Source organism: Dysidea avara, chromosome 10, assembly GCF_963678975.1.
Source record: "Dysidea avara chromosome 10, odDysAvar1.4, whole genome shotgun sequence".
In the NCBI taxonomy this organism is placed as follows: domain Eukaryota; kingdom Metazoa; phylum Porifera; class Demospongiae; order Dictyoceratida; family Dysideidae; genus Dysidea; species Dysidea avara.
Window position 1 is genome coordinate 27,393,513 of NC_089281.1, and position 24,751 is coordinate 27,418,263.

The 24,751-nt window shown below is 40.2% G+C and overlaps 3 protein-coding genes across 5 annotated transcripts in view; 2 read left to right on the forward strand and 1 right to left on the reverse strand.

The window, feature by feature from the left end:
* Nucleotides 1–6,726, forward strand: LOC136236183 (phosphoacetylglucosamine mutase-like). Of its 2 annotated transcripts, XM_066026295.1 has the most exons (22): nt 1–126; nt 173–399; nt 448–518; nt 562–694; nt 795–890; nt 966–1,039; nt 1,092–1,213; nt 1,342–1,488; nt 1,543–1,585; nt 2,017–2,097; nt 2,147–2,187; nt 2,233–2,287; nt 2,595–2,653; nt 2,702–2,803; nt 4,016–4,071; nt 4,550–4,613; nt 4,667–4,726; nt 5,032–5,094; nt 5,147–5,268; nt 5,500–5,551; nt 5,626–5,667; nt 6,494–6,726. In XM_066026295.1, the coding sequence occupies exons 2-21, from the start codon at nt 299–301 to the stop codon at nt 5,629–5,631; spliced, it is 1,548 nt and encodes a 515-aa protein (XP_065882367.1). In that variant the 5' UTR covers nt 1–126; nt 173–298; the 3' UTR covers nt 5,632–5,667; nt 6,494–6,726. The 2 variants fall into 2 exon arrangements, with proteins under 2 accessions (XP_065882367.1, XP_065882365.1); XM_066026293.1 differs by lacking the exon at nt 5,626–5,667 and having other exon boundaries at nt 4–126.
* LOC136236182 (kelch-like protein diablo) lies at nt 6,698–9,424 on the reverse strand. Of its 2 annotated transcripts, none has more exons than XM_066026291.1 (4): nt 9,336–9,424; nt 9,170–9,276; nt 8,020–9,116; nt 6,698–7,550 (listed from the first exon to the last, which is right to left on the reverse strand). In XM_066026291.1, exons 3-4 carry the CDS (start codon nt 9,105–9,107, stop codon nt 6,827–6,829), a joined length of 1,812 nt encoding a protein of 603 aa, XP_065882363.1. In that variant the 5' UTR covers nt 9,108–9,116; nt 9,170–9,276; nt 9,336–9,424; the 3' UTR covers nt 6,698–6,826. The 2 variants fall into 2 exon arrangements, with proteins under 2 accessions (XP_065882363.1, XP_065882364.1); XM_066026292.1 differs by having other exon boundaries at nt 9,170–9,293; nt 9,336–9,416.
* Nucleotides 9,337–24,751, forward strand: part of LOC136236187 (DENN domain-containing protein 10-like) — a 22,432-nt gene continuing 7,017 nt past the window's right edge. The window contains exons 1-3 of the mRNA XM_066026305.1: nt 9,337–9,463; nt 12,431–12,627; nt 12,854–12,886. Coding sequence (XP_065882377.1) covers nt 9,433–9,463; nt 12,431–12,627; nt 12,854–12,886 — 261 coding nt within the window. The 5' untranslated portion in view covers nt 9,337–9,432. The remainder of the gene's footprint in view (nt 9,464–12,430; nt 12,628–12,853; nt 12,887–24,751) is intronic.

Consider the following 24,751-nt stretch of genomic DNA (forward strand, 5'->3'; position numbering starts at 1 on the left):
TTAATTAGCACCTATGTCGGCAGCTGCAGGTCCATTTAGCTTGGTTGGGCGAGCAGCAAGTTGTGGTTAGGAGTAAAGTGATGCCATCAACAGGAAAAGAAGACACAGAAATACGCTTGTAATACAGTATGCTAAAAAACCGAAAAGGCTATCACTGAGTACTTCAACACAGGTTAATGCGCACAACTTAATCACCAGTTCGCAAAATCTATGGCAAAATCGAATCGTACATGCGCACGCCGCGAAACAATTTCTGCCTCTAATAACGCCCAAGCGTTTCAAGGTTTGTCCAGGAAAGATGGACCCTTCCATTCTAAAAGCACTGCTGGAGGGAGATGCAAAGTACATGAGTCCTACTGGAACGAAATTCTTGTACGGAACAGCCGGATTCAGATGCAAGTAACAACCTGAATGTGTTGTTTATTTTGTACACGTGCCACTTCCAAGGGCTCCTTTGCTGGACAAAATCGTGTTCCGTGTGGGGATCCTTGCTGTACTGAGGTCCAAATGTACCAAAGGTATAACTTACTTCATTCTAGTGTTGTTATCATCTCGCTCTAGCTACAATTGGAGTGATGCTGACAGCATCTCATAACCCGGTAGAGGATAATGGGGTGAAGGTGGTAGAACCATCTGGTGAAATGATGGTTGCCAGTTGGGAACCACGTGCTACAGCTATTGCTAATGCAGCAAGGTGTGTAATGTGTTGTGTGTTTGTGCTGAACAACAGATTTACTTTACATGTGTTGTGAAGAAGTACATTATTTTCCCAAACTCTTAAATCTTATATGTAGCTCAGATGAACTGGTTGATATAATTTCTCAATTGATATCTGAATCATCTATTGATATAAAGCAACCTTCGCATGTTATGTTTGCACGAGATACTCGGTTAGTTTTTTGTAGTTCTAACCTAATCACATGATCCCTTTGCTCACATGATCCTCTAATAACATAATCACTTAGTCCTAGTGGAGATCACCTAGCTGCAATACTAGAACAATCACTAACTGCAATGCAGTCTAGTTTTGATAACCTTGGTGTGTTGTCTGTATTGAGTGTTAATGTGTATCACAATACACTATTATATAGGAGTGTTGACTACACCTCAGCTCCACTATATGGTGTGGTCAAGGAATACTCATCATCCTCCTTCAGACATACAAGGATACTACACCACCATAGCTACTGCTTTTAAGGAGCTACTCCCACAGGTACCCAAGTAATAAAATATTGGGCTAGAATTATTGTGCTGGAAGGGTGGAATGGGGTAAAGTTGAAAGGACAAAATGTAATGGAAGGATAGTATTTCTAAATATCCCACTTTGCAATCTCACCATAGTCCATGTCAGGTCCAGCTGTGGTCACAGTGGATTGTGCTAATGGTGTGGGGGCAGGAGCTCTTCAAAAGATGGCTGAAGTGATTGGCAACAATTGTCTAAATGTTACTGTCTGTAATGACGGCAGCAGTGGCATCCTCAATGAAAAGGTCTCAACTCTTTTTTTATTCTTTGTAACTTCGTCACTGTTATGTGCTGTGTAGTGTGGAGCAGACTATGTCAAACTGAACCAGTGTGCCCCAGATGGTAAGGAAGCATGTCTCTAAATACTTAACTGTTGTTAGCTAGCCATTCAAGAGAAACAGTTTGGGCCCTTTAAACTCAGGGAGTGACTTGCATGTATAGAAACTTCAGACTGACACCATTAGGTACAGTGGGTGTAGAATCAAGCCCAAAAATGTCTTAGATCAGCTAAAATGCTGTTGTAGAATTTCTCTACTGACTGACTAACTGCCTGGTGCCTTCAGACAAGTGTAACTCAATAAATACGGGTTTGATTATTTCACTGCTTCAGCCTGTTAGACTCATCTATACCCTAGGGACTTTTTTGCCTAATCAAAATTTTTCCTTTTAATGATCATGAACTTTTTATTGCAGCAAAATTTCTTGTCCCATAATCCCCTTGGTGTTTAACTCACATTCATAATGAGATACTGGGTAAGTCTTATTCTCTATAGGTGTTGATCTGGAGACAGGCAAGAGGTATGCTTCACTAGATGGAGATGCTGATCGTGTTGTTTTCTTCTTTGAAGACAATGGTAAACCTTAGTTTTGTACTGCATTCTTTTCATTGTACACTTTCATTAGGAAGCTTCAGACTACTGGATGGAGACAAGATAGCCTCTTTGGTAAGATAGGCACTGTAAAAATGATTTTATTCATGCTTACAACAGGTAGCTTCATTTATTCAAGAACAACTTACACAAGCTGATATGAAGCTTACCCTAGGTATGGAGTAAGACCTGCTCAAAAAACATGTCACTATACTGATAAATCCCCAATTGTGTTGTACACACATGCGCGCGTGTGTGCGCACGCACGCACACAATATAAGCTGTATACATGAGAAGGAGTTTGTTCTGCAAGTACAGGTGTGACTATTTAATACGGTGGTAGGACAAGTTTCGTTCAGCTGAGGCTGTGCTGACAAGTTACTCACAAACTGATATCCTTTCCTACTTACAGTAATAGTGACTCTAGGACCATATTTGCTGTATTTTTTATATAGCTCCTTAAAAATTATTTTCTTCACCAGGAGTTGTACAAACTGCTTATGCTAATGGCAGTTCAACTGACTATCTCTGCGGCAAGATGGTGAGATGAGTTAGTGATAATAAAATTTTATTCCTGACTGTCTCACAGAAAATACCGGTAGCTTGTGTTCCAACTGGAGTGAAGCACCTACACCATAAGGCAAAGGAGTTTGACATTGGTGTCTACTTTGAAGCTAATGGACATGGAACGGTAATTTAACCACATTGTTGCTTTAGTTATTGAGATGTGGAGTTCCTACTTTTAATTACAGTGAAACCTCAGTTATCCAACCATTCAAACGTTTATCCAAACTATTAGAGCAGTTGGATAGCATTGTTTTGTTAGGACAATCAAAAGGAGTTATTGAAATGGAAGAAAATAGACGTGATTAATAAAAAGATTAGACAAAGATTATAAGATCCTTTGGTCTTTTAATTTTAAATTTAGTTTTTGGATTCACTGACTGAAAAATGGATATTGAAACTAGTTTGTAAAAGAGTTGGCTTTGCATACGTTGGAGTTTTCACATATCTGAACACCATGGCCAGGTGGGTTCGGACAACTAAAGTCCCACTGACTATCTTTTGTAGACAGATTTAGGGCCATTGTATTTACATTAGATTCTAGTAGCAAGCATTATAATGCAATGTTTGGATTATTGTACTTCACAGGTATAGACCGTATAGCTAACTATACAAGTAAGTAAGGACTATCAGTTTTAACAGTATAGCCATGGGTCCATTAAATGTTCACTAGCTGCACATGTAGATGACCTCCCTTGCTTTTTTGTTTCTATAAAATTTCTAAAATATAGTTTACCAGTCATGTATGTATCATGTGTACACTAGTAATAATACTCATTTTGGGTACTCATGACAGCTGACCCTTCATGGTTGACCCTTCAGTCACCATCGCCATGTAGCAACTTCTTTACCAAGTGATGTAATCCTCATTAGTTAAAACTGTTAGTCAGTCACGGTACTCTTCACCACCCTTGTCTAAAACCTGGCAAGTTTGTATTATACTCCGGACCTTTGTAGTTGTGTGGCCAGGTAACGAAATCTTCAAATCGAGTATCAGTGATTGTAATTTTTTGCATGTAATCTAAAACACAAAAATTCTGGGATAAGAGATATTTGAGAAATTATGAAAATCGTGAAAATCTTGATAAAGTGGATAACCATGAATATACAGTCTTTCAAAATAATTCACCTTCCAAATTACAGGTCCCGTGAACACATCTTCCACGCTATGCTAGCAGCACTTCAGCTGAAATACCATACAAGGAAGTGACAAGCTACTTCACCCCCAGTGTGGAGCTTTCTGTGTTCATTTCTGGGGATGCAATGCTTGTATATTATAGAGCTACTACCAACTTTTGTGCAGGCTCGCTGTGTAGTATTAACTGTGCTTGTTCCATAGGTATTGTTTAGTGAGAAAGCTGTGAAGGAGTTTCATAGAATATCATCTGATGAAAGGTGAGGTCTGTTTGCTGCTATCATACATCAGTGAAGCCTCATTAGTATGGCCACTTGGCCTTGATAAAGGAGGCCAAGTCACAAAGATACCATGGTGTTTGTTGAGCTTATTTGGCTGTTTGGAACCTACTTGATATAATGAAGTGGTTTTATTGACATGAAATACACCTTAGCTATGTTTGTGACTTACTTGACATAGCCACTATAATGAGGTGGTCTTGTTTATGTATATCTTTAGTAATGTTTGGTAGTCTTAAGTGTGACTGCTAAGTGAGGCTTCACTTTAATTTATTGTTAGTAATAATGCTCATGAAGTGGTCAAGTTCAGGTAAACCATTTTTAAAAAGCAGAGACAGTTTCGGTAGGCTATCAGTGGTTTTCCATTAATGGAATTTTGGTCGATAGAATTGCTGAAATTATCCAGCAATGGCCATGGCTGTCTGTCCTTTCATTAAAGTATAGATTGTTGTTACTCTAGTTGCTCCATGGAAAAAAAGCAAGCTGCATCTCAGCTGTGCCGCCTAACACAACTCATAAACCAGGTATAGCTGTTACTATGTAGGTTCCCACAATGTGTATTGTGTGTTTGTCATAGGCTGTAGGAGATGCATTGTCTGACTTGCTACTTGTGGAAGTTGTACTGGCACATAAGAAGGTTACTGTTCTGTTATTGTAAACAAGAGAACCTCTCTAATATGGGTGTTTAGGACCAACTGATTTTAGTTACAGTAATAAGGAGGCTCAGAGGTAGAATTGCTTGGGTAGAAGTCTGTAGAGAACTCAGAAACTACGTATTCTTTAACAATGTCTAACTTTCAGTAACACCATAGGGAGTCTGTCTACTTTGCTTTATCTTGCTACCCACTGTATGTATTCTGTGCCAGTAATCTGAAAGTAGCTACAAAATTAAGTGGGAATTGGTGATGTATAATGATGTTATGTGACTTGTTCAACATGTAGTGGGGATGTGCAGAGTGGAGTAAGACATACACTGATCTACCAAACAGACAAATGAAAGTTAAGGTGAGAGAACATCATCTGAGGACTAAAATTGACTACTACATCATCAACATAGGTACCTGACAGGACATTAATGAAAACTACTGATGCTGAACGAGTTTGTGTGTCCCCGGCTGGCCTTCAGGAAGCCATTGATACATTGGTAGTGACTTTTGCTATGGGGAGATCTTTCGTAAGGTATGCTAAATGTCTTTTCTATCACAAGAAGGCATTTTTTATCCATAGCCACCTTACATGTTTGGTGTCAGTAATTTTTAATGTAGCAAACCTCTTCAAATTGCTTGACAGATTTGTGAAAACTTTTTTTTTATCATGTTTCTTCATTCAACACACTTGAACAAGTCCTAATTGGATAACATAGCTCAGCAGTAATGTCACAGTGATGACATTTTTGTTTTGTTTGCACAGACCATCTGGTACTGAGGACGTGGTAAGGGTGTATGCAGAGGCAGACACACAGGTGAGGCTTTGTAGTAGCTGGCATGAAGGATAACGCAGTGACTGTCACTTCACTTCTTTAATTTGATTACAAAGCACTGAAAAAACTGGGAATTGTGATTGAATATCAGGAGTAAAGTAAGATAGTCATTGATGACATGAGTAGGGTCTAGGTCACTACAATGAGGTGGTCTTATTAATGAGGTCATGAAGTACACCTTAGCGATATTTGAGACCTACTTGACATGGTCACAATTGTGAGGTGATCTCATCATTTATTCACTAAAATTGTGCCTCTAGGAAGGTACAAGCTCTTACATGGACAGTTTAAGCACTTCCCTTATTAGAATGTTGCATTTAGTCTCGCGTGGCCAGACTGCTTTTTCTTCTTTTTCATTTGGTTGGGAAAAGCCTTTTTTTCCCCAACCAAATGAAAAGAAAAAAAGCGGTCTGGCCACACAAGACTATGTTGCATTTGTGAAATAATGTTTTCGTTGATTTGGCAATAGAATTTTGCACAGGTTTACATGCTAGTCAGTACATTGAGACCTCATTTGTATAACAGTTAGTTATGTGTGCAGTAGATCACAAGTGTACTTTGGAGTTCATTAAAGGCCACCTTATTATAGTATCCATGTCAAGTAGGTGCTGTGTCTACTTTGTAACCTCATTAAAAATAAGACCACCTTACTTTGGCCTGTGGGGTCACCCTATAAAATAGGACACTTCTCCATTGTCTCAATTTATATTAGCATAACATGCAAATTTATTCCTCTCAAATCTCACATGTTATAATACAAGCATGACATCCCACAAGGAGTGCTTTGTCCTTCTTTAAGGTATCGATTTCAGTGGTCCAAATGTATACACTATGATGACTTCATTATGAACTCTCTTGATCCTTATTATCAAAGGCTTGTGTGTTCAATACTAAATGTTTAGAGGTGATGTACTGTTCTCACAGGCAAGGTGTGACTTGCTGGCATGCTTGGTAGCCGATGCTGTCACAGAACACATGGGAGACAGCGTCAATAAAACAACTGCAGCCGATGAGAATCATTGAACTACTTCAAACTAGTTATTTCATCATGTGTAAATTTTCTGCCTCAGAGTTTATCCTGTAACTGTACTTCATTGCAATTGAATACTTACAAGTTAGTATCAATAATTCAATTAAATACCTCTTGTATTTATAAATACTTGTGGAAATACCATTTGCATAAGGTCAGTTTGATTTAAAAATATGGTGCATACATAATTATAACAGTCATGTAATTACTTAAAGGGATGTAGTTAGTTATACAGTCTCTGGCTCCCAGAAATTTTTCATTGTAGAGAGGATGGGCCACAAATGTGATACAGCAATCCCAGGGACACTTCTGCCATAGACCAGTTGTGCTGCATCTTTCCATACTCCTTCCTCTGGGTTGTATTTTTCGACATAGTCCACAGTCTTTGCACCATTGTAGCCACCGATGGCATAAACTTCACCCTTTAGGGCAGTCACTGCTACTCCAGTCCGACTATATTTCATTGGTGTGATCAACTGCCATTGATTTGTGATGGGATCAAACTTTTCAACTTCACACAGCCACTGACCTGAGTCGTATCCACCAACTGCGTACAAGCAACCATTAAGAGCAGTCACACTGGCAGCTCCCCTGCTGCGATGCATTGGTGGCATGTCTTCCCACACATCACGGTCTGGGTCATATCTTTCCATTGAGTTGAGGTTTGAACGTGTTCCATCATCACGGTTACTCCCTCCAACTGCATAAAGGTATTTTCCAATCACTGCCACGCCGACATTGCGTCGTGGAGTTTTCATTGGTGCAATTTCTGTCCACATGTCCGTTTGGAGGTCATATCGCTCAGCTGTCCCAAGAATAGCCTTGCCAGAGTAGCCACCAATGCTATATATATAGTTGCACATGGCACCAGTGACAGCATCACGAAGGTCAGAAAAAGACCCTACACCGAGGTTCATCCGAGGGGTCAGCATACTGGCCACTGGCATCCACCTGTGACATAAAAACATGCCATGAAATAAAGATAGACAAATCATAAGTTAATTGCTGACAACCAAGTATGCCAAGACTTAAAAGGTACAAAAATGTAACTAGCTAACTAAACATTTGACGATTCAACTGATGAGAGGGAATTCCAACACACAATTGATTATGGAATCGTTGAGCAACTATCAGCTATAATGAAAGATGAGCAATTAAAGGTTCACACTGAAATGAATGTATTTTACTTGGGAATCTATGGCTTACAAGTCACTCAGTAACATAAAATTGTCAGTTTAAAGTTTTAGCATCTTGATATTCATCTTGTGATAGTACAAGCAACTGTTTTGGAAGTTCTACTGTTTCAGTTCATTACATGCCATTATACACTGGCCTTCAAGGTAGTGGGATGACAACAATTACTGGCTATGTAAGACCATACACACTATACATACACACATAAATTATACTAATCACTAACGATTTTGTTCTTGGGTTGTAGCACTCCACAGCATCAGTGCTTGTCTTCCCTTCTAAGTATCCTCCGATAGCAAACAGCAGACCTTGCAAAACAGCCACACCAACACCAGAACGACGAAAGCTCATGGGAGGGACAATATCAATCACCCACCGATCCATTCCTGGGTCATAACACTCCACATTACCAAGAGTCTCATGTTCTGAGACACCTCCCAAAATGTGAATAACCTCGCCAGCTCGTAACGTCTCACGTGGCCACCACTTCAGTGGAATCCTTGAGGGAAGTCGTGAAAGATGACCCATCCCTTCAGGAAAGTCCTTATTGTAAAGTGCAGGAGCTGCTTCCCTGATCAACTTCATACACTGGTCCTTGCCACTAACAAAAGGACTGGCTGCCACCTCCACAGCAAAGAATTCTTCACCCAGCAATGGAAGCTTTACAAGGTTTAGAAATTCAGCAAAGTATTGGGCTCTCTCTGCAGGGTTGTGCTTGGTCCAAGTGACAAGGGCATTAAACACAGTTTCCTCTCCTTTTGGCAGGTTCAAATCATTGCTACTCATGAAATGCTTCAGTCTTGTGTGAGATATTGTGCCAAACTTTTCGTGTTTACACACCTCACCAAAATGATGTCTAGCGTAACGCAATGCTTCATTCAGAAGATCGTTGCATGACTGAAACTCAGCAAACTCTGCAACATCCAGGCAATTGAAACTGTCCAGTTTGTCTTGAAGAAATCGACAGCATGCATCACGTGCCCTCAACATTTGCAAAAAATTAGCAGCTGCCAATAAATTTTGTGCATTCTCTTCATTGATCTCCAACACACAGGTATAAGCAAACTTGATGAGTAGCTTAAGAGCAATAGGGTCAACCCCCTGGATTGATACTCTACGCTGTCCACTCTCTGCCATCTGGCGACAAAACATAGCTCTGAAATACATACTACTGGCAGCTAAGACCACCCTGTGGGCACTGAACACTTGGTTGTTGGACACCAATTCAACATCACACAACTCTTCATTACATCTCAGCTGATTCATACTCTCTAGGGCTTCTTTTGGTAGGTAATCGTCCATGAATTGTGACATGGTGAGCAACTATTAGAAACACGAGATAAATACCAGTATACTAGCATTTGTGTAGACTTTACCGGTTGTATATCGTTCCGTGATCACCTTTAGTATTGATGGTTCCAGAATTAACTCGTTGACACTAAATGTTTATCACCTCCCCCAATTACGCAGATTTGATAGTGGCCTAAAAATCGGAAATAACTATCCACACTACCCAAGCATATCTAGTAAGATATTATCTACCTTATTTCTTCGACAAGTAACGATTTGTTTATAGGTATTCACATCAGTGGGCTCTAATTAGAAAGTGGCAAAGTCTGGATACTCACGTGACAACAAAATGTACGAGTTGCAAGCAGTCGCACTGATCGGTGAGTTCTAACGTTGTACTTGTCACATGTAGTCTTTTATTAACGGTGTCACTAAATGCGTTTTTGAATTGCGGGCTGGGCACAGTTACAAGGAACTCGTATACTCAGAAGTTCCTCAAAGGGCAGTTGTAATTCAGTGTTATTTGTGTACTTGTATGTGAGGGTGGTGTGATGTATGCTATTGTCTTGCTTTGTGTTAATCTTGTATATTCATGTATGCTTAGTTAGTTGTTGTTTTTGTATCTCTCCAACAAGGAAGAACGGCATTGTGCCGATTGTTATGAGTATAAAATAATAAATCAAACCAAATGTGCCATTCATGGAACAACTAGACCCCAGTTGTTGAAATGATGTTGTTATCTGCTATGTGCATTTATTGACTCATCATTTACAATGATGTGTTTCTCAAGTTGGTGCATTAGCTGAATTTGCATTTGTTACTAAGTGAACAAAGTATACATGTGGGTTGCAATGGAAAATAGGAGAACTATGCTTATTTGGCAGTGTTTCAACTTGTCTGTGCTAAGGCCATACCTATTGAATTTTATGTTGTGCGGGCCCTACCAACTGTCTTTTTTCATGAGCTGAAATGATAATGACAATCACGTGATATAGGATCATGTGTGCCAAGATGGTCAATCCCGTGTGTGCGTGTGAAAATCAGCTATTGGAATAACTCCTCAGGATTAAACTCTCAAAGATTGATCTTTAATGGTAAAGATATTCCAAACAAAGTAAATTCTTAGTACTCAAGAGGTCTGTTTCATTTTACAGTAATTGCATTGTGGTACTGCAGAACACCATATATGATTCGTGCAAGGCTTTTGTAGTTGTGGCTCTTTTGTATGGTAAATTTCACCTATAATACTTGAATTTTCTATCATTATCTACCCATCCAAACTTTCAGAGGTTTTGCCTGCACAACATAAGATTCAATAGATATGGCCTAATTGTTTTGTCTTGTCTCCATGGAGTCCCTGCACTAATTTGTGTGCTGCAAGTTTTGTGTTATTTTCCAAGTTGATCCACTATAAGACAGTCATTAGTCAGATTTGCAACCACTCAAATTACTCGTGGAAGAGCTTTTTAATTAATCATCAGATCAGCCTTATCAGGCTATCACTATTCAGTGGACTGGACTAACATATTTGGTTTTTGCACATTCTATGGTTGGATTTACTGAGTTTTGCTCGTTAGGAAATCTACAGCCCATCACTAAAATTTAATGCTGAATATGAGCAGATGAATGTGTCTTTTAACAATGTCGCTACTGTTGTGATGCTGTATAGCACTTACTCCTTATCCTACTGTATATGCTTAGTAACACTGCAGGATGATAGTTAACCATTGATCAGTTGACTATGTCCTTTGACGTATCCTTATAACGAGCATGAGGAGTGAGTGAGTCCTCAAGCTTACTCTAAGAATATATCTCAACTCTTCTCGAGGGATATCATCAACTGGCGAGTTACTATTGCCATCACACATTCCCTGTAGCATTGCTATACACCAGGTTAAGGAGTAAGTGCTGTATAGTTGCAGCATAACAGTCAGTAGTGAATTTATTGTTTCACATATTCCACTGCTTGTATTCAGCATTTAGTAGTGTTTCCTTAACTCAGTAATCCCAATTATAGAATGTGTAAAACCCAAAAAATATGGCAGTCCATTGCAGTAGTCCAGTCCACTGAATAGTGACAGCACTTACTACCAACTGGTGTGTTTTACAAAGAAAAGGATTGTTAATAGGACATGTTTGTAACAAATAAGTTTTTTGCTGTCAGTTCATAGGCTGATTGCTAGTAAATGGTATTAATTTCTAAAAAGAAATAAAAACCTGTGGCTACTAAAAATGATGATTTCTGGAGTCAGCAGCCCTTTTTAGGTGCCTTGAAGTGCCTCCAAAACAAGGTCTGTTTAGTATTAAGCACTTGTGTATAGGAATGTGCAATTACACACATTAACCATAATAAGGTTAGAATATTGAAGAATTAGATCATGACGGGTGGTGCTTTGGTAATTTTACTAGCTCACTTTCTTTGAGCAATTGTTGTTTAGGCTGTGGAGATGATAAAAGCACCCATTAAATACCTTCCCACATATTCCCAGTAGCTTACTCTATTCCTACTACAGTACTCAGCAATGCCAAGTTCAGTTTTACATGATATAATGCAGTCTTATTTAAAAACTAGTCTGGTGCTGCTGACCCTTTTAGGAACCTATAAGTTCCCTGAAAAGGGGTCTAGCATTAAGCACTTGTGTCTCATTTACATGCGTCCAATGAAATCACAGTATTGTCAATTAGATCATTATTGATGCATGACAAGAGTAGGAAACTAGGTATTACAGGGTTGAAACAAAAGCTAGCTGAGCAAATTTGTTTTGCATCAGGGTGGGTAAACAAGGGCCAATTGTCTTTTTTAAATTTGTCTGTAATGGGTGCCTTCCCTGGGGAAGTAGAGATATTGTAAGCTGGTATTTGGAGTGTTTAAATATTGAATAAGCACTGAGAAAGTTGTGCCCTCATTAGGCAATGCACTTCAACTACTTCCCTCAGTGTTGATGTGAGTGGGTAGTCATTTTGATTTATTATAAGGAAGTACTCAAACCAACATCATAGAGTGGCAGGATATCTGTTCTTGTTGTTATGTCCAAGGCCTCCCCAACTGTTAATGCTTGACATCAAGAGTTAAAGGAGGAGTCTTTCTTAAGCAATGGTTTCTCAACATGCATAGCCAATTATAGCAATAATGAAGTTTAAGGCACAGGGTGGAAAGTGATGAGAAACAAGGGATCAAATAAGTAGTATCTTATAATGATATTAGGAGAGGTTTAAATGGACGCTCACACTTTTGATTGTTTAGTTTCATCAAATCCAAATAATTTTGTTGACTTTTAATCCACAGTAGGCATGCATGTTGCTACGGAAATTTATGCCTCAAGCTTTTCACTCTATTCTTTCCTCAGAACGTGACACCAATAATGATATATTGTGGGTGTGGTCATATCCCACAATCGAAGACTCTACCAGGGACTTGGTTATGAGGCGGTGTACTTTGGACAAGGAAGGTGACGAGGTCATTGACTATTGCTTCTGTCACTACCAGCAAACTTGGTGTTACCTTAGCAACTTCCAGTGTGATGACAACCCTCAACTGCCTAAGGTGATGTTTATGTTAGTGTGCTTGTATCTTATACTCACAAGCATGAAATGCTGTACTAGTCTACACACATGCACACAGATGCACACACACACACATGCGCACGCGCTACCTTTCAGTACTTGTGCTCTGCAGGAAGCCTCCTGTGAAGTACTAGACACATAATATGCATGCGCTACTAATAACCCTATTGTATGCACTTTACAATTGGTATTTGATCATTTTATAGGTGACAGCATGCTGCCTGGTGTTGCTGTCAAAGGTTAGTCCACATTTGCTGTAGTAGTACTTAAGTTGTAGCTAGCACATTATATTTTGAAAGGAAACTTTCTCATAAGTTCTTCAGTTTGTAAAAACACTGTATGGACACTTGTGTTATCACCAGGTTGTGTTTTGCTTGTATGTATTTATGAGATATAGCAGGACCTGCTTATGCACTATTATGCATAAAATATACCCAACTTAGAGTTGATACGGTGAGATATCATGCAGTACAGCAGTACTGTATATTAGAGGTTAGCACCTTCTCACAAAAAAATGTTGACCAGAATAGCTTCATGGTGCCTTGCTAGTATTGGTTAGGTAGAATCTAGCCCAAAGTGTCTCCAGAACAGCCAAAAATGCTTTAGATAGGTTACAATAGAATTTTTATTTTACAAAAAAAAATGTTCAATGGAATTTTCTGTTGACTGCTTGACTGACTAGCAAGCGTAACTCGACTGACTGACTGCCTGTTGACTGCCTTCAGACAAGCGTAACTCGATAATGGCTAAGACTACAAGCTTGATTTTTTTCACTGATAGACATCGCTTCAGCTGGATTGGTAGCTTGTGGCATACCGCAGTATGTACAGTGCACTCATCATGGACTCACCTTCGTCCTCCTCTGTGTCATATTTCTTCTTGCTGACAGTGTAAGGTGTTGATTTGTGGTAGCACATGCGTGGCTTGGCTTCCCAGTGAATTGTCCGTATTTTCCATGGTAACTTGAGGGGTAACAAACTGTACATAGCTGGAAACGAAGTGAAATGAGCGATCCACTTTTCACTAACTGATAATTGCAGCACATGTTGAGATCAAAATATTTAGTCTGGCACCCCCCCACCCACCTTTTGATGTGGTATGTATAGGTTCACCTGTCATAATCAGTAAACAACACAGTAAAAGGAAATTAGGAATTTAATAGGGATTATAGAAATAACAAGTAAAGAAACAAGGGTAGGCCTCAAGGAATTATGCTCCAAATTTTCATCATTATTCTATTCCGAATTTCTCCAAAAAAGTTACCATTATGCTCTTATTATTCCCAAAATGTACTCATTATTCTCAAAATTATTCCCAATTTTTATTAAAAATGTTCAACTTTTACAATTTATAATGTTTAGCAGGATTTTGGTACAGTAATTATGTTAGACGGGAAAGTTAGCTTTTAGTTGCTAAGATACTTAGTCACTGTTGCAATACAGTAAAGATTATTCTGCCAACTGTTCTTGACTGCTCTATTAGGTATCTCGATCTCAACTTACGTGAAATCGCGTATTATGTCGATTATGCTCTTAAATCGCTTAAAAATTCCAGAATAATTCCCTATTCTTTTACTCCATCATTATGCTCAAAATTATGCAGCCATAATTCCTGGACCCCTAAACAAGGGAGGTCACCTATACATGCAGATACACTAGTGGTCGTCTATCCCTCTATGGCTAACCAACCATGACTGAATTAGGGATTAAATGTCTACTAGTATATCTGCAGGTATAGATGACCTCCCTTGTTTCTTTACTTTTTATTTCTATGATCCCTAATCAAACTTAAAATTCCTATTTTCCTTCTACTTGTTGTAACTGTTTGTCGTGTTGTTCTGGATAAATTGCATTGGTAATTGGTTCATTCTGGAATGGTTCTACACTAAAAGGGATATTTGTAGCAATCTATAGATGGCTAGTAGTGAAGAAACTTCACTCTAGCAATCTGTAGATAGCTGATGGTGAAGAAGAAACTAGTGTATAGATAGTGATGCTATATTAAAAGAAGTTTTTAGGGACAAATATATATATATTTATATTTTAAAGTCTGGTTGTTGTTGCCACCCACAAACTATTGACACTACCTTGACAACAGTATCAAGCATATTAGTTGTATGAAAGTAAAGTGAGTTTGAGGTGAGCAAGGGTTGGAGAGTGTGAAGCAACCGTCCCAGCAAAACTTGGTCAACCAGTAACTAAGTAACAACATTAAGAGGGTTTTATAAAGTGCCTCCAGTATGTAATGGTTTGGATTGCTGTATTAGAACAACTGGGTGTTATATTAGAGTGGCTGACTGTTCTATTGGAGTATCCTGATCTTTTAACATCGTATTTCTAAATCAGTTTCAATCTTAATTACAATAGTAATTACCGATCTAGTAGGGCAAGGTGGTATGCAAGGGATTAATAAATTTTAGCTTAATCTATGCTCAAAATTTCATTAATCATGGGTTATACTGATCAGTTCTGTTGGTAAGGTGTTCTCTGACCCAAACATAAGATATATCACTGTAGTATGCACGGTACTTATTTCAAGAACTTGCAATTTGCAGCACCATGCTATGTCATATTCAGCTATTATATAATAGGGAGTGAGAGAGTGGATGTAGTGGAGCTAGCAAGTAGACATATGGAGAAGAAAACAAAGAACATTTCCTGAATTCATCACCAGTGCCCTATGTGGTCATTGCTTACACCCCTTGTACACCAGCCCAAGTTGGTGTTTAACTCGTGTTAGAAAATTTACAAATAATTTCCTTTGGAGGCTTATAATGACCTTATACTATCTAATGGGATACCTGCAGTGGGGTTACTGGCAGTGTTGGGAATATCGTGTAACTAAAGTAACTTAGACTCTATTTAGGCTGTTTTGGGTGGGTAATAAATCTCATATACTCCACCTTGTTTTCTAATATACTCCACGCCTTTAAGCACAATATGACATATGCTCAAAATCGGATTTGTCCAATCGCTATGCATTGTTCACGTGCAGTGATTTAACGAGCGCGATTATTTAGTCACGTGAGGACGCATAGTTGCCATGGCGCTAGTATTATCGTAAGAAAACCAGCCGCTTTTGCCGAGCCTACAGCAGAAACAGCCATGGATGAGGTAAGTGATCTGAGTGTAATGTGAAATAGAGTCTAAAGCAGTTATACGGGCACAATGTGGAGTCTATGAAATTTATAAACCCTCAGGCCCTTAGTAGCGCCCTCGCTTCGCTCGTGCGCTACAGCCCGGGCCTTCGGGTTTATAAATTTCATAGACTCCACATTGTGCCCGTATAACTATTATTTAGACTATGGTATGGCTCATTTACAGGTTTACTAAATCATTTAGTCACCTGACATGCTCACTTAGTCACCTACACATGTTCACTTAGTAACCTGCCCTCAAGCAATTTTGCACATGATAAGTAATTATAACACGAAAAGCACACTGCAGTACTTGATAATACTGTAATACTCTTTTTCTTCGTGGTCCGCAAATAATTCTGGACAAATAGTAGACTAAATAACGTATGTACTGTAGTTCTAGCCGTTACTTTGGTTACCGGTCAAATAATTATTTTTGTGGGTGCTGTAAGGACTTCAGGAAGAAACCGTTCCATTGTTCTCATTGCTGTTTCACCCCACACTCATGTTCTGGCTATAAAGGTAACGTACTTTAAACCATAGTCTAAATAAGTTAGATACCGTGACCAACGGGAACTAAGCAATTTAGTAACCTCTCTGGTCCTTAGTAGCGCCCTTGCTGTGCTTGGGACGCTACAGCCCTGGGCCATCGGGGCTACTAAATCGCTTAGTTCCCTTGGTCTTGGTGTCTAACTATTATATAATACATAATGGTCATTACTGTTTGGGCTTCTAAGTAATATGACACAGTGGAATATTATAACAAGAAACGTAATATTGTTACATGATCTACAGTAATAATGTTATATAACATGTTACAGCTAAACTATAATCATAGCTTGGTGTGAGTCCAGTCTAGCCATGGAAGAACAAGCTACCTAAGTGGAAATACTTTTGGTTTGGTGGCTATAACAAAAAGTAACCTTATGTAACATGTTACTTGTAGTAATATAAGTAACTGTAGCTTATTACATTACTGCAGAAGTAAAGAATAATTCATAAATGACTCAGACCACTGAGTGGTTGCCAGCTATTTGGAATTATATGAAGAAGGTGAAGTTGAACGTATCAACGGTGTTTGGCCAGTTCTCTCAGATAAACAGCTATTCGCAGTAAGAAAAATATCCTCCGGATAAAAGGAAACAAAACCCACAATCGAACCACCCACTTCGGCCTTTGATTAGCTGTGATTGTTCCCTCCGGGAAGGGTGGGTGGGACCGTTGATATGTTCAACTTCACCTTCTTCATATAATTCCAAATAGCTGGCAACCACTCCATGGTCTGAGCCATTTATGAATTATAATTCAGAAGGCTCAGTCTCACATATCAACGGTGTTGTTTGAAGCTGATTGATTGAGCACCGTTCTGCCAAATGAAGGTTATCCAACGGTTTATAGTAAAATCTTTGAAAGGTGCATTCAGAACTCCAGCCTGCAGCCTTGAGGATGTCTGAGGTTGAAATCCCTGCTGACGCAGCTGCAGATGAAGAAGCTCCTCTGACCGAGTGAGCACCAAAAATTGAAGTATCTATGCCTGAAGCTTCCAGTAACGACTTCAGCCATCTAGCCACAGTACTTGTTGACACCGCCTTATGTGGCTTAATAATCGCTATCAGCAGGTTAGTTTCCCTTCCCCGAAGAGGTTGTGTCGTATTCCTTAAGGTTGATACTGGACACAGTCTCTTTCCTTCTGGAAGAGAGGGGAAGAAAAATTAGAAATCTGAGATGTGGACCTTGACTGCTTGGCTAAGGTATTTGGGTAAAAGCAAATCCCATCTGGTTTATACACCCGTTTAGATATGTCCAATTTTGATAGATCGGCCGATCTAGATGGACGAGACAACGCAAGTAACATTGTCACTTTCCATGTCAAGTGCTTCAGAGACAGCATCTGGTTGTCACCTAGTGAATCAAGATAGTTTAGTACCTTCTGAACATCCCAGGTTTGTGTGTATCGAAGTAATGGAGGTCTGGATTGGAAAACTCCCTTTACAAGTCTGCAGATTAGGGGTGTTGGCCGACTATGTAACCATCAACTTTCAGGAAATTGCAGATCGATAGGCATTTATGGAGCTGTATTTATACACTTCCTTGTAAAGGTATGCCAAGAAGTTGGCCACCTGAGCTATAGGACCAGAAAATCTGAATTCCGTTTAGAACACCAACGGTGCCATTTGGCGAAAAGTGAGTCATAGGACTTGTTAGTTTTAGTAGTCCAGGAACTAAGCATGAGGTCTGTAGCTTCCTCTGAAAGCTGCTGACATCTGTATCTCTCCCTGAGATGTGCCATACGGCTAGTTGTGGGAGCATCAGTGAGCTGTCTCTGTTGACCATTATTTCCGTTCCTGATATTATCAGTCTGGGGTAATCCACCAACATGTGTAGTAGTGTGGGGTACCATGGTTGGGATCTCCACACTGGTGCTACCAACACCAGGTTGGCTTGTTGAGACTGTACTTGGGCAAGTGTTCTGCCCACCAGATTCCAAGGTGGCTTGGCATATCCTTTGATGTGGGTCCATACTTGGAGAAATGCATCTGTTGCTTCTGCAGATGGATCTGGCCACCAGCTGAAGTAGCAACGGCACTCAGCAGACAGGCGGGTTGCAAAGAGGTCCACTTCCAGTGGATGTTTGCTGTATTTTGTGGAACAGCTGAGGGGACAGCTTCCAGTCTGTCTGTCTGTGACCGTGATTCTGCATCCGCAATGGTGTTCTGGGACCCGGGGAGGTGTTGGGCTGTGATGTGTATGTTCCTCTCCAGGCACCACATCCACAGGTTCTTCGTCTGATCGATCAAGTCTCTTGAAACTGTCCCCCCCCAGATGGTTGATACATGTATATGCTACTGCTGTGGTGTTGTCGATCCTCAGCAGGATGTTCAATTTGGATTTGCTTTTTACAAATGACTGAACTGCTAGTGTGGCTGCCAGCAATTCCAGACGGTTGATGTGGAGGGTTGCCTCCTTCTGTGACCACGCTCCCCTTGTGGTTTTGGGTGCCGCAACAGGCTCCCCATCCCTGCAGTGATGCATCTGAGTTGATGATCATGTCTGTCTCTCTCTTGAGGAGGGTCTTCCCTTTCCACCTAGACATCTCCGTGTCCCACCATTTCAGCTCTTCCAAACTGGCTGGTGTTAAGGTTACTAATCCGTCGTAGTTTTGGGCATGCCTCTCCAGAGTGTTGGAGAGTGCCATCTGTAGATTTCTGTAGAAGAGAGGTGCAGGGGGAATTACACATGCTGTTGAGTTCATTTTCCCCAGTAGACGTGCTAGTGTACGGGCTGAAGTTGACTCTGCCATCCTCGTTATCCTTCAAGACTCCGCTCGAATCTGTTTTATTTTGGGTGGGGGGAGTCGTAACTCCATGTCAATGGAGTTTACTAAGAGCCCCAAGAATTCTATGTTCTGGGTTGGAGTTAGCACGGACTTTTCTGTGTTGATGGTGAACCCTAGACATTCCAGTAGGTAGGCCAGAGCTTGAACATGTTCCAGAGCTTGGGCTGCTGAGTCTGATATCAGTAGGATGTCATCTATGTAGGCAATCAACCGGACCCCTCTCTGTCGTAGTATAGCCAGTGCTGGTTTCAGGGTTTTTGTGAACACCCATGGGGCTGAGGACAGGCCGAACGGGAGGCAGGTGAACCGGAAGGTTTTCCCCTGAATCTGAAATTGTAGGTGCTTTTGGTTTGCATGGTGTATGGGAACTGCGAAGTACGCATCCTTCAGATCGACTTTTGTTAGCCAGTCCCCCTGCCCCAGCAGATCCTTTAGGGTTTGAATGCCCTCCATCTTGAAGTGCTCTGGGTGAACAAAGCTGTTTAGTGCCTTGAGGTTGATGACAGGTCTCTGTCCGCCATCCTTTTTGGGGACCAGGAAACTGTTGGAGTAGAAGTCCCTCTCCAAGGGGCACTCCACAGGTTGTATTGCATGTTTCTGGAGAAGTTTGGCTACTTCCTCCTGTATTAGTATAACCTGTTCCGAGGTGTAGTGTGGAGGAGTTGGTTGTGATTCAAAGTCTATTTGGTATCCCCGTACCGTATTCAGTACCCATTGGTTCTGTGTTATGGCAGACCAGTTGGTCAGATGGTACGCTAGTCTGCCTGCCTGTGGTAGGTCTGGCTGACAAAGCTGTTCTACCCCGAGACATGCAATCTGGTTCACTAGGGTACTTTTCCAATTCATCATGACACTTTTTAAAATGTGTGCATAAGTCACTTTTTCCAAGTGTTCTTCTGGAATGGTTTTTGGCCTGACCATCGTTTCTGGGCTCCTCCTCCTCGGGTCTGTTTCCGACTGTAACCCCCCCGGCTATTGGGGGGGTGTTCGAAAAAATTGCTTCGGAGTGCTGAGGATGGACCTCATTGCTTTCACCTGGTCCACTAGTTGTTTAAATTTTTGGGCGAACTCCGACCCAAACAGGGAGGGTGAAACTTCTCCGAAGTTAGAGTCCTCTTCAACTAGTGGGAGCAGTGTCTTGTTTATTTGTGTGACGATCTTTGTTCGCCGAAGGTGACTAATTCGGGCACTAGCATTGCCAAGTAGCTTGACTGCATCAACTGTTGCATTGACTATTTGCCCTGGGATGTCCTCCTCCGACTCTAAAATGGCACTCAGTGGGGCAAGGGCGTCTAGCACATGAGACTGTATAGTGGCCAGCTCCTTGTCTGTGGTCTTGGTGGATGGTTGGACTTCAGCTTTGAGGTAGCTGTCTAGTTGGGGAGTCCGGGATGCAGCCACCTTGGGAAGGGAGTAGGCATTCCTTATCTTGAGACGGTCTGTATACTCTAGCCTGGCAGTACAGGCTTTTGTGATGACCCCTCCTGTCTCCTCAGACACTGTCGCTACGTTGGTGGGGGGGGGGGGGGGGGGGGGCTTGGCGTCTTTCTAGTGCTCAATCTGTTCTATTATCATCAGTAATAGGTGACTTATTTACGTGTTTACTTTAATGCTACTGCTTTATTTTTCAGGATTCGCCAGCTCGAGAAGACCATTCCAACAACGCCATCCATGACGATTCGTGACGTCTCACAAATATTATGTTATTACCATTTCTAACAAGATGCACGTATGTATGTAAGATTATTTACCTGAGTTGTACTCCCATTCAACGACCTCATTGTACTGAGGCGTGTTTGGAATGTCCTCCCAATGTCGAGTCCTCGTTGGCAGTTCGTCCTCACGAGTGGGGCTCCTTGAGCCGTCTCTGTTATGGCAATCACGTGGTTCTCTATGAGGTGGCGACGCTGACCTACTCCGAGATCGTTCGCGCAAGGAAGTGGGAATCTCTCTCCAAGAGTGTGAACCTTCTCTGTGGCCAGAACTGCTCCGAGATCCAGACCTTGTAGACGAGTGGCGTCTGCGGTGCTGACGAGAATGCCGCCTTCTATGTTTCTTCCGCTTCCCCGAGCAACATTTCAGATCATCCAGATCATTTTGTAAACCGTCAAACTTATCTGAAAGGTTCTTGACGAGGGATTCGAGTTCAGACATAGCCGTTCAAAAATCACTGCGAACATGTGTTTCAGCTAAGAAAAAGGCTGAAGCGGGTGGTTCGATTGTGGGTTTTGTTTCCTTTTATCTGGAGGATATTTTTCTTACTGCGAATAGCTGTTTATCTGAGAGAACTGACCAAACACCGTTGATATGTGAGACTGAGCCTTCTGAATTATAATATGTAATATATATTACATTGACTGAGTAACTTTCCCAACAGTTTGCTGAATAGTTGGTAACCTGTGGTCCCACCTGTGATTGTTTACTGTTACCAAGAGCTAATTATAAGAGAGGAGAGTGTCTAACGCTGTATAGTCCTGTAATAGATGATTGCGCAGAAGTTAAACGGCTTCTTTTCCGCGTAATGTACAGACTGGCTAGTATATTTTCTCATATAACCACAAAGGCTATCCCAGACACAAGGGCGTGCGTTCAACTCGATATTCAAGTTCACCACGAAGAGCATTACTCTGTTGCTTAAGAAATGTGGCTGTTAATCTCGAAGATAACTTTGAGGGAGAGCATCTGAGAAATCAATAAACACTGAACCAAAGGTGGAGTATCGCTTCGAACTTTTACTGCTTCGCCATGTTACCCTACCTTTGAGCATTCTTCAATTGAAAGAGCACTGTTCCCTGTACATACCAGCTCAGTGTTTAGTTCAGTCTTCGAATATTCTCGAGGATTCATCACGGTGCGGCTAAACTAATTGTGGTTAGGAAACGAACAAATACTAGAAGCCTATACGCAGAGTTGGGGAAGTTACCTTTTCAAAGTAATATATTACATATTACATAATACTTTCTACAAACGAAATATATTACAGTTACATATTACTTAAAATAAAATAATATTACATATTAAGTTACTTGTGAAATGTAACTTAATATTATTAGCTGTAAATATTAAAGTTACTGAATGCAAGTAACTTCACATACAATATTATTAGCTGTAAATATTAAAGTTACTGAATGCAAGTAACTTCACGTACTTTAGTATTATGAATTAAATTATCACTTCAGCATATATGCATGCAAACCACATGTTTTCACACAGACGGTGGGCATTAATAGCAATGGTCTATGTGGTCACGTGGTATGCATCAGTCCAATGGACCGGGCAGCATCCTTTAATATAGGTGAAAGGTTAATGGATTGAGGTAATGGATCACTAAGTAGTTTAATGGATAGTAAATAGCAGTATAAAAGCCATTTGTAATGCATTACTGACTCATTGTTGCTCATAGTATTACTCGTTACATTGCACTGATCACTACTTGTTACCTTGCTCATTACGTAATATTATTACTTTTTATAGTTTCTAAAAGTAACTTACGTTATATTACATGAATTTCGCAATGTAACGCGTTATATTACTTCAACTCGCAAATTGTAATATATATTACATAACACGTTATGTTACGTAACGCGTTACCCCATCTCTGCCTATACGTTACACGGAAAGGAAGCCGTTTAACTTCTGCGCAATCATCTATTACAGGTCTATACAGCATTAGACACTCTCCTCTCTTATTATTAACTCTTGCTGTTACTGACCAATGAAAATTAGCAAAACCAAAGTTGTAACAGCTACACAGCTGACTTGCTTTCTGGTGGGTGTCATTGGGAACACTAATGTAATACTGTATGATTTGTCATTTTCTCTTGCCCCTTCTTCATCTTTTTGTAGTTAAGAATGCACTGACAAAGTTTCTAGAATCCCGAGGATAGTGTGGGCTCAGCTACCTATAATTAAGTACCTCAGCCTGTAGCCTTAGTAATCAATTTGCTTTATTCATATTGCTCTTGGGTCTCTAAATCCTTGTTGATGCATTATAACTGCAGTGAACAGCAGAAACACCGTGGTCGTGGTGTGTTGCATGGAGACGTATCATTGAAATTTTAATGGATGTGTCTTCTCCTTCACAACAGATGACATGAGTGTATCCACTTTGCACTGAATGTGGCTCATATTCTTCAGCTTAATTACGTTCTCTTTTGACGCTGTTGTTTTGATTTTCCATATAAATAATCTATGATTGCACTACTAAAGAAGACTGAAAGGGTGAAAGTTGTCATCTGGCTCGCACACCTTTGTCACACTAGCTCTTATCATGTGATCCTACAGTGTCCCTCAATAACGTGTTCTTATGTAAAATATACCCTCTTGCATGTTTGGCCTATGCGACTAAACTCAAGGTGACATGTTACAGGTGCCCAATTGTAATGCTAATAATTTTTTTGATGTCATTGCCAAGAACCATGTAAATTAAGTTGCTTAACCCAGTTGTGTTTAAGAAGTGAGCTAAACACACACATCAATGTACTGCCTCATAGTATGCCAAGCATTTTAATCCAGTCTTGGAAACCAGCACCTTTGGATGTTCCAACTATAAAATTGATTAGCAATGTGGCCACAACAACACTCCACCTAGTTATAAAATTGAATAATGGATGCTATGTTGGTATTAGCTGTTATTTTTATAGGTCTGTAGCTTAATCATCCTGAATTTTTTGTTTGCAGTTCTTAATTTAATTGAAAGATGTTTTTTTTTGTTTAAATTATTTTTAATCTCTCAAGGTCTAAGAGGAACACCATTTGAAAAGTTTACCTTTTTTAGGGACTAAGCTGATGCCTGAGAACTACTGTATAGCGAGTTATAAAATTTTCTGCCAAATTTAAAAATAACGGCAGAAAATTTAGCAATGAATGTGGCAACGCTAAAATTTAAATCTCGCTTTTAATTTAAATCTCGCAAAAATCCAATGTGGAGGCACTTGTAACAAATGCAAACCAGTTTAGCAGAGTGAAAACAAAGTGATTCGTAGTGCATGGCATTGTACATGCAACCGTTGCATCGCTTTGCCTGCTATTTTTTGCATCCCCAGTCGTATTCATCATTAAACTATACTCTGCATGGGCTGGGAGAAAGATTTAATTGAGAACTGGACCCTTGCTAGCAGGCTTGCAGGCTAAATCACAATCCTTTATAGCTTGAGCCATTAATTAGTTCGGGTCACGTGCACCTTTCCTTATCCAGACTTCTTGCTTCAACTCGCATTAACTCTACACAGCTTTATTCCTGGGCAAACGTATCTTTCCAGAATGAAGCTGCAGCCTTAGACTAAATCACGCAATAATGTTATTATCACGGTGCCAAAATTCTTGCGAAGTAAATTTTAGCGAATGACTCCAAACGCTAAAATTAATTCCTTGCTATTTAAACCCGCTATACGGTATCTCTACTAAAATACATCATCACTATGTCACATTTTGCTCACTATTATCAAGGATGCCTTTAGCTATCTGAGCCTTTAAAAGAGCTAACGAATATTGGAATAGTGCATTAGCAAATAGAACATATTGTCACGCCAAGCGAATCCTTTCAGCACTACTACTGTATGTAATACAAATACGTCTGTGCTCATCAAACAAAACCTTGCACCCACCTCTGATTAATGTATTAAATAATTA

Excerpts from the sequence above, each read along its gene's own strand:
- LOC136236182 (XM_066026291.1), bottom strand. The coding sequence starts at position 9,107 with ATGTCACAATTCATGGACGATTACCTACCAAAAGAAGCCCTAGAGAGT. Across the intron at positions 7,551-8,019 it reads TACAACCCAAGAACAAAATC|GTGGATGCCAGTGGCCAGTA; the intron begins GTTAGTGATTAG and ends TTTATGTCACAG.
- LOC136236183 (XM_066026293.1), top strand. The coding sequence starts at position 299 with ATGGACCCTTCCATTCTAAAAGCACTGCTGGAGGGAGATGCAAAGTAC. Across the intron at positions 5,095-5,146 it reads ACAGACAAATGAAAGTTAAG|GTACCTGACAGGACATTAAT; the intron begins GTGAGAGAACAT and ends TCATCAACATAG. Across the intron at positions 5,269-5,499 it reads ATGGGGAGATCTTTCGTAAG|ACCATCTGGTACTGAGGACG; the intron begins GTATGCTAAATG and ends TTGTTTGCACAG.